At 31.9% G+C, this 10,217-nt stretch overlaps 1 protein-coding gene across 1 annotated transcript; it reads right to left on the bottom strand.

Annotated features, from left to right (window-relative positions):
- Positions 1 to 5,448, bottom strand: LOC110775895 (transcription factor MYB11). The gene is made up of 3 exons (XM_021980492.2): positions 5,073 to 5,448; positions 3,958 to 4,087; positions 1 to 1,035 (listed from the first exon to the last, which is right to left on the bottom strand). Exons 1-3 carry the CDS (start codon positions 5,203 to 5,205, stop codon positions 147 to 149), a joined length of 1,152 nt encoding a protein of 383 aa, XP_021836184.2. The 5' UTR covers positions 5,206 to 5,448; the 3' UTR covers positions 1 to 146.
- Between the last annotated feature and the right edge of the window lie 4,769 nt (positions 5,449 to 10,217).

Here is a 10,217-nt window from a genome sequence, read left to right as displayed (position 1 = left end):
TAACTACACCAACCAAAAAAGAGGGACAATATTGAGATACGAAACCAAAGTCAACATCAAAAACACCAAATAAAGAGACATACACACAACTTACAAAAAGTCACAACTTTTTTTTTCTTTTTTTTTTTATTTATTATTTTATATATTTAAGAAAGAAGCCAAGCAAACATAGCTTGTTCTTTCTCAGCATCTAAATCAGCAGAATTAAGATCAGAAAAAACAGGTTGATGATCAGCTTGTTGTATTATATGATCATCATTTTCACATAACCAAGAAATGAACTGCTCCTTCTCATCCCACAGCTTAAACTCTGGTCCCACATAATCAACGGTCCCTATTTCCCAATCCCAATCAAACCCTCCATGATCTTGATGATCAAAGTTTGATGATGATGAAGCCGTTGATCCTGATCCTCCACCGTTAGATCCTGTAGATGAGCTCACATTAATATTATTCTGATTATGATGATGATCTTGATGATCTTGATGATCTGCTGCTGCAAATGGGCTCATTCCCATAGGCCCATTACTCTCACTGGGGCCCACACCACCATCACTTTCAAGTCCACTGTCCTCATTTGTGGTTGCTAAAAGCCCATCAAGGCCCATTATGTCTTCAATACCCAACAACTCTGATTCTTGGACATCACTAAACATTAAATTCTCATTTCCCATCTCTTCTTTATTACTATCATTATTATTAATATTACTAATCTCATGGGTGGGACCCATTGTTACTAAAACATTGTTGTTAATATTGGTAATCTTGTTGTTGGTGGTGGTGGCGGCGGTGGCGGTGGTGGTGTTGAGGGATTTGTTGTTTCTATTCCTTTGCATAGCGGCTCGGCTAGTTCGGCCGCCGCGGCGCTTAGGTGGCGCGGCGGCGTTGCTCATGTTAATTACGATTTTGCCACCACTACTAGGGTCGCAATTAGGCCTCCGAAAAGTGTGGATTTTCCTGCTCAAATGAGAGTTCCAATAGTTTTTAATCTCATTGTCGGTTCTTCCTGGTAGTTGCCCAGCAATCATGGACCACCTGAAACAATATAAATGTTACGTTATAAACTTATAATATAAACTCATGAGTTAGGAACAAATGTAAATAATTCACATGCAACATTAGTTTGTTGGTCTATTTAATTTGTACTACCAAAAGAAATAACAACAAAATCAGACAGGTCGTTACGAAACAAATTAAAAGTATGAGATATGACATGTGGTTGGACTAAAGTACGGACTATGGAGTAGTTTCTTTTCCTTGTCAAAATATCAATATCATGCATACCCTGTCTCCCGGGCCATCTATTTATGTTAGAAGGTGATCAAAACACGGGCCGGGTCGGGTAGCATTGGGTCATCCCTCAACACAAACGCTCAAGCCCAGATTCATAAAAATTGTTTCTGGGTCGGGATAGGGCTTAAACTGCACTGTTTTTGGGTCGGGCCGGTCATTTGATCTGGCTATAGTTGACCATGAGTAATTTTAACTTACTTTTACTGAAATAAACTTTATAATTATTATTTATTAGTGTTTCGGTGTGCATATTACTGACATGGGATCGAAAGTCGTCTCATGGTAGGGTTTTTCTCTCTTCACTCTCCATGCTACTAGGGGGTGACCACAATCCAAGTCATTTTCAAATAAAGGGCAAACATGTCAGGAAAACAAAACATTAATGAAGAATCAAGAATAGGGACCAAAGATGAACAACTTGCACACCAAAAATAAGGTCACTTATTATTAGACTCCAATTTCCCATTAATTGTATTGGTTTGATTCATGAGATCTTAACAAGTGAAAATCAGGTGAACGGAATACACATTCAGTGAGTTTTGTCAAAAATCAAAATTATAATCGATCATTTGATAACACGTGATTTCATCATAATTCTCAATTTAACAATAATTCTGTTTGATTTCATAACATTGAGTTTAATTATGAGGTCAAATATTTACCACTATGTCAAGTCTTGTTGTGCAATACCGCGTATATGATTTTAACGGTCATCAACGGATGTAGTACGTATACGGTCGTATACGTATACGATTTCTAATTCAATTGCTAGAAGCCTAGAAGTTCCCATAATAGTCCCCACGGGCCGGGCCCGGAATTTATTAAATGAAAGCGCTCTTATTTAGTGAAGTGGCCATGCATGCATGGCCCTTGACGTGTACTACTTTCGCACAAACCAAATGAATTTTAGGAATCTATGTATTCATTTTATTTTGATGGATCAACGAATGTTGTTCCTTTGTACAATTGATTTTTTTAGACTATTTTGACGATAATATATACTGTACATATACTGTATCATGCATGAAAGTACATACGTACATTGATATATACATGCATATAACTAAGCATTTTGAAATAAGTAGCACTTATTAATTTATTTATCGTATAAATCCCCCGAGTTATTAGTTAAGGATAATCGATCATGCATACATCACGTACGTACGAGTACGTCTACAATTTTACTAAAGAGTGTCTTTTTCAAAGTTCTAAAGAGAACATTTTTGTTAAAAGAATATGTCACGTGGATGTTAACTATCTTTTTCTTTTCTAAAGCTTTTAGAAATAACTAGAAAATACGAGTTTGAAAAGACTGTTTTTTATAGACCAAGTTTCAAAAGTTTATTTCAAGATATTTCATAAAAAACAACATACAACTTCGTAGTAAAAGCTTATACTCCGTATGTTCACGATCTAATTTAATTCATACGTAGTACTTTGTACTTCGTATTTCATAAGTTCTTAGATCTGTCATCTGTGTATTATATAGTTGCCGCGTGTTTGTATGACATGCACCCAACAAGGTACGATCATTGTGTAGGAATTGAATAAGGTTACCTCATTAATTTATGACGATATGGACCATGCATGCAATATCAATTTTATTACACCCTTCAAAGATCGATCATATTAAAAACTCAACTACGTTACATAAGAAAGTACTACAACTATATACTCTCTTTATCCCTTAATACTCGCATCGTTTTGACTTTTTGCACTATTCACATAATTCATTTTGACCCTATTTTATTTCTAGTATATGAAAACAAATGTTAATATATAATATATTGTTAGATTCATCTTAATATATATTTTCAAAATATTAATATTTTTACAAGTTTTTATAATATGTAATTAAAGATATTGGTGGTCAAAGTTGTGCATTGGCAAACGTGTCAAGTAGAAACGGTGCGAGTATTAAGGGACGGAGGGAGTAATTGGTAAAATTGACTACACATTGCATATTTTTCAGTATTTTTCTGATTTTTCTACTACGTGCAAGCAAACAAGCCACACTTCTTGATTTCGGCCACTTTAATTAGTAGTCCCGTAAGACCAGGGGCTTTAAATGTACTCGTATTTCAACTAACACCATTTAGTTCAAGACATCATAAGACATAAATAGTCTATTTCCCACTATATACATTACTCGGTAAATTAAACTGACTGATAAAACTGCGTAACGAAAACTCATTTTGGCACACCATTTTATTTTATACGTACGTTATATGTAGTCTTGTATTGAAATATGCTTACTTTTGGTCCATTTTTCTATCACCCCGTTAAGATTTATGTTTTGTTCTGTTCAGCTTATTTTCATTTATTTCAGGAAAAAATATGTTCAATATAAATAAAAGTTGACTAAATACAATTTATAACTAAAAACAAGTTTTGATAAGTTCTAATAAGTTCAGCTAATTTCAGATAAGTTCACATAAGATAAGTTCAGAAAAAATAAGTGAAAATCAGATGAATAAAACGCATCCTAAATTATGGACAATCGTTTGACCCTCTATCAAGGGCATAGTATTGAAAATAATCAAATATACTTTATTAAGGGGAAAACAGTCATTTTCCATAGACAAAAATGTCAAATTACAAAAATGTTAGCAACTATTTTAAAGTTTCTCGAAAAATAAAGTGTTGCAACAGAAAAGAACTGACCTATTACCCATTGTCGAACGGAGTTTAATAATGGTCTCTTCTTCTTCCGGTGTGATATTTCCTCTCTTTAAATCAGATCTTAAGTAATTAATCCACCTTAATCTGCAACTCTTTCCACACCTTAATAACCCTACATTTTAAGCAATTTAAACAAAGTACCAAAATTAGTTTGGTATTTCCAAAAATAGCCAAACCATTAAAAATAAAAAATAAAAATCCAAATTTAAATTTTTCATTTATGTGAGTCCGATTCTCATCAAGTCGGCTAGGGAAAAACTTTGTAGAGTTGTAGGCCGGGCATTTACTCACTTGGATACAGAAATATTTAATTAAAACTTGTCCTTTCATTAATCAAACAATTGTTTTTTTTTATCAATTTATGGGTTCCACGAATTTAATTATTTTTGGAAATTAAAAGATTGCCAACCAAATTGAAGGTGATATGCATATAATTTCACCACCTAATCATATTTTAGGACCAACTCCAGCAAAGTTTCTTGCTATTAAATAATCTTTCGTCTCATTTTAATTACTCCATTTGACTAAAACATATTAAATAATCTTTTGTCTCATTTTAATTGCTCCATTTGACTAAAATATATGAGAATTTTTTTAGCAAATGGAGCAAGTAAATTAAAGTAGTACCATACATTAGAATTAACATGCATGATTTTGTAGGGAAAAAAAAATACCATTCAATCATTATTAGTAGGTATAATCATCTCATTTAATGTTTTTCCTAGAGAATTAAATCAATTATTTTCCTTTTTGGAATTAAAGTTGACTAATTAACCGATGACACAACTTAGTATTTCGTATAAACCAAAGGAAAGTGGGACCAAATTCCTCAAGATTTATTTATTTCTTTATTTAACTATAATCATACTTCGTAGAATTGATAGTAATAAAAAATGATTTATAAAAATAAATGTGTTTAGGAACAAAAAGAATAATTATTTGTTCTTTAATTCATCTTTGAAAAAAGAGGTTCATTATTAAATACTACTCCATGCTACATTTATGAAATTACCTAATATCGTTTACTAAAGTTGTGTATGTAATACCTAAAATGGAGACTAATTAACAAACAAAAAATGAAGTAATTAATTAAAAACCTGCATTCTTGGGCATTGCCCTCCAAGATCCTTCCCCATTTTCTTGAATGTACTTCATCAACTTATCATCTTCTTCTTCGGTCCACCTCCCTCGCTTCATCCCCACCTTCTCGCAACACGGCGCTCTCCCCATCGTTCTTCTTTCGTGTTCGGTCTCGATCTGATTTGAGCTGAGCTTAACTTGTTTTCGAAGTCAGTTACGAGTAGTCGAAAGTGGTAATGTGACAAAAGAAGAAAGTGAGAAAATGAGATCGAGATTTGGATTTGATGAGAAAGGAAAGTTTGTTAGAGGGAAAGATTTTTTTTGTTGAGTGTTATAAGTGTGTAGTGGTAAATTGCATGGGGGGAGTGTATGTACTATAGTACTACTTACTATAAAGTGTGACACCATATAAATATATATAACGCCTCACAAAAATATAAAAAAAAAAGTGAAAAAAAGTTTATGACAGAGTGGAGGTTTATGTGGGGCCAGTATTAGTATTAACGGCTGTGGATTGGGCCACGTCGACAAGGACATGAATATTGGAGACGTGGCATTTTAAGGGTCGGACGCCTCGTGACGGGGCTTTCCATCCCCCACGTTGATCTCTACTAGGGAGTACTTGTTTCTCTCTCTAGTTTCTCTCTCTAGATTCTTCTTTTTGTTAATTAAAAATATTATTTTGGTCTTTGAGTATTTTCTGATACAAACTTCTAGTTTAACTACAATCGTTGGATTCATTGCTAGGACAAATTTGTACTTTAATGACTAAGATTTGGGTTATCAACTATTTGTAATAATAAAGTAATCATCTCTATTGAAAGTAAGGAAAATCGAGCAGCGGATTTGATAGCTAAGGGCTCGTTCGGTATTACTGTAGGTTTTCAGTTTTTGGTTTTGAAAGTCCTATGATATTAATTGAATCAGTAAGTAAAAAGTAGTCATACTTATAGTTATAGTAATCATGTTGATTTTGAAAACTGATAACAAAAAACTGGAAATTGTTTTTTTTTGTTTTCATATTTTGGTTTTTAGTTTTATAAAATTCAGAAAACCGGAAACAAAAAACGATACTGAACGGGACTTTAAGCTAGCTAGTTGTAATGTGTTGACATTTTTTCGATACTAAGGGCGCACGTGCATTCATAAAGACGTGTCCTTTACTGATGTATTTGTATCTTGTTGCATGTTACGTTATAGCTAGATAGTATCCTTACATGCTATTTCCTCGATCTACTATTGTTGCGTATGTTCATTGCTTGTTGTGTATATGAGGTAGGCTGGTCTGGATAAAGCCTCGGTAATTCAGACACCGTGCAAGCGGTTAAAAGGCTCGTCCAATGACATAGCGTTCTCTTTATTGGCGGAACCAAAAATTATACATAAAGGGCCAAAACTAAAAAGGGCCAAAACTAACTTACAAGAATTTTATAACAATGCAAAACAGAAAGAAAAATAAAAAAAAATAAGAAAATAAATATTAAATCATCAAATGTTGATGATTCTCAGAAGAACTGAAGAACCAGTTATGGGTAAGGAGAGAGAAGAAAAGAATTTAGAGAGAGACAGTTCTCTTTGTATATTTTGGTAAAATGTTTTACAAGCCAAAAACTTTTTCTATAAGTCAACCTTTAAATATAAATATATTTACACCACAAAATATCCCAGTAATAAAAAGCAAGTATAAAAGTAAGGGGGTAAGATTTGAATCTTGTACCTCCAACAACTTCTAAGGTAAAATTATCACTAAAGTTATATTAACATGAGTTCATAATGCTATTAATTTTTTAAACATATCATAGGGGGTCCACCGTCCCCGCCTGCCCCCTAATTCCACTCATTATTCTCTTTATTAGAATTTCATCTCTTACTTTGTACGAAGTATTCATTTCTATCGTGCATTATCTGAACTCATAATTCTGAATTAATCTTATCGATCTGAAATCATTACTAGGGTGTAAAATAATGATCATATAAGGGTGGCTATTTGATCGATCAAATTAAGGAATTTAAGAAAATGAATAAGCAATGTAATATTATTGTCTTTTTATAGGAGTTATTAAGGTACTATTATTGTCCTACTTGGAAGAAATAATGTATCCAACAACCTTCAGAAATAATGCACCCCTTGTAACTTTGCTCTTTTTAGGTCCACTGTCTTAATTTCTTCACAACAACATTCTATTTCTCTCCACACACTTCTTTATAAATTATAATCTTCTTGTTTTTTTAAAAAAAATTATGTTTTTCGAATCTCCCATTTGGGGAAACTTGAGAATATTCCATGTTACTACTTGGAAGATTATTTATACTATTTTCCTAAAAAAAAAAAAGATTATTTATACTATGGAGGAATAAAAAAAAATCTAGGTTTTTGTTGTGATGAGACATCTAGCTAGGGTTTATCGAAGGACAAATAATATACCTATGGGGGAAAAAAACAACTTTAATTTATACGTAGTATTTTATTTTTGTTTTGATAAATTTAGAGTGAGCACAATTATTTAATTTAGATAATTTATTTACTATATATTCTAGCAATATTTCACTTGTACTTTTGAAACATATGATATTACATGGAAAATAACGTGGTGTACTTTCTTATCAAATAGTTAAGTCAAGCATTGTAATTAATCAAATAATTACACTATCTGGTCAAGTAGTTAGACTTTGTCATCGTATAGTTATATATATTTTCTTTTTTTCCCTAAATATCGCACCATTTTGACTTTTACACTATACCCTTGACAATCTATCTTTGGTAACTTATAAGTAGCACGTAAGAAAAAATGTAATCATGTAGGATCTTGGTAGTTTCGTTTCGATAAATACTTTCTAATATCAATTTTATAATATTACTTATGCATAATTTAAGGTATTACATGTCAATTTTATTTGTTAGAAAACGTAAAAGTCAACATGGTTCAATATTATTTAATTACAAATTTTCACTATCATCCCTTGACTAAAATATTTGCCTCATGTATGATGTATGAAGTACGTATCTTTCTTCTTAGGGGTGGTGACGTGGTGCCCTTTCCCATTTGGATATTCATAATGGACTTATTTTAACCTATTTTTAGAAATAAAGATTTTTCCCAAACTCAAAACTTTTATTAGTTGAAGAAATAAGTAAAGATATTTATATTTTCCCCTAATGTAATACTATAAAGGGTAACCCATTTTCTAACGTCCTAAAAAGTCAAAACCAGTTTTGTACAAGAAAAAAAATAGGAAGAACGTACCAACAATAGTGATTCTCCATCACATCGTATGTCTCTTCTAATAATCGAAACCACTTTTTTCGGAAAACTGATTTTGGCACATTGCCTTTTACGTACATTACGTCGATATTAAGATCAATAATTACACTCAAGTTTTTTGTTTCTTCCTGGTACACATCACATAATAACGTAAAGCACACGATCTCGTATAAAATTCTGACTACTAATATGTAGTGGCGAATGTTCCATATGGCTCGGGTGGGTCCGGCCCAAAAAATGGAAATTTCATAGTGTATTTTTAGTTACGGTCTCCTAAGAATTTGTTTTTATTGTAGAAATTACATTCTATAAATTGCTTAATTTTCTACTGACCTCCTCATACAAATTTGAAGAATATTGCAATTGACGGATAATATGAAATGAAAAGAGTTACTTACGACTTACGAGTATATTTATTAGGGTGAGCTTATCCCTTAGATTTTACCCCAATTTTTCATACTCTGCCACATTAGCTTTCCATTAATCTTTACATTTTTTTTATTTTTTTATTTAGACTCTCCCTATTTTTACACATTATCCTCAGTCCCCAGACTGACCTCTATCTCACCTAAACTCCTAATAAAGTTAATTAAGTAAGATAAATTGTGATGATGTGACATAATTTGATTTGGTTGGAAATTAAGAATGAAGTCCTTTAGTGAGTCTTGGATTTCCAAACTCAGTTCTTTTAACACATTATCCAAGAGTCTAAAGCCCAGTTTTGTTTACCTTATTTCCACTTATTTCAGAAAAATAAGTTTAGATAAGTTTAGTTAAGTTTAGATAAGTTCAGATAAGATAAGTTCGAAAAAAATTAGGGTTGGTCAAGTACAATTTATAACTAAAGTAAATTTTGATAAGTTTTAATAAGTTCAGATAAGGTAAATTCAGAAAAATTAAGTGAAAATCAGGTGAATATAAAACAACGTTACTTCCTTCCCGAATCTCCTACATACTAGAGATAAACTCATTAATTCTTAGTTTAATATGACGACATCTTAAAGCTACATACACTTGCAAGTTCCTTTCATCTCGACATCTATTTAATTAGCTAATAACTAGGTAGATATTATTGTATTCTTACTTACTAGATAAACTTAAACTCAAACTAATGATATATGTAATAATTAAATCAAGTAATACCAGTCTATAACTTTGTCCATATTAGCTACGTGCGTCACACCATCAAATTGATAGTGTGGCTGGTCACACATGAGACGCGCTGTAAAGCTACATGTACACTTGCACGTTCCTTTCATCTCGACATCTATTTAGCTAATAACTAGGTAGATATATTGTATTCTTACTTAGTAGATAAACTTAAACTCAAACTAATTATATATGTAATAATTAAATTCGAGGAATATGCATATGTAGAATGATATAAATGGTTCAAAGTGGTGACACAATTACACAATTCTCACCAAAGTCTCGAGCATTCAAAGTTGTACGTAAAACATGTAGCGTGGAAGTAATTGATCCAATTGTTTATGAATGGCTTGTGGTTCATCATATGACACTAGTAGTGCTGCAAAACAGTACTAATTGTTACCATCATCATTAATTGCTAATTGCTAACTTACACCCTTTACTTTTGTCGTTTTTTAATACACTTTCAAGTTTCAATCTTCTTCGATTTATGACAATATATTTAAGTTTTTACGATAATCTCGTACTCTCTCCGTCCCTTAATACTCGTACCGTTTTGACTGGACACGCTTTTTAATGCACAATTTTGACCATTAATATCTTTAATTACATATTATAAAAACTTATAAAATATTAATATTTTGAAAATATATATTAAGATGAAGCTAACAATGTATTATATATCTAATATATATATATAAAGGAGGCATATTTGCTGAAATATTAGAGCGCCACCTAGGATTACTAATG

This window comes from Spinacia oleracea, chromosome 5, assembly GCF_020520425.1.
Source record: "Spinacia oleracea cultivar Varoflay chromosome 5, BTI_SOV_V1, whole genome shotgun sequence".
NCBI classification, from domain to species: domain Eukaryota; kingdom Viridiplantae; phylum Streptophyta; class Magnoliopsida; order Caryophyllales; family Amaranthaceae; genus Spinacia; species Spinacia oleracea.
The sequence above is the reverse complement of the archived record's forward strand: the minus strand, read 5'-3'. Positions and strand labels throughout refer to the sequence as shown.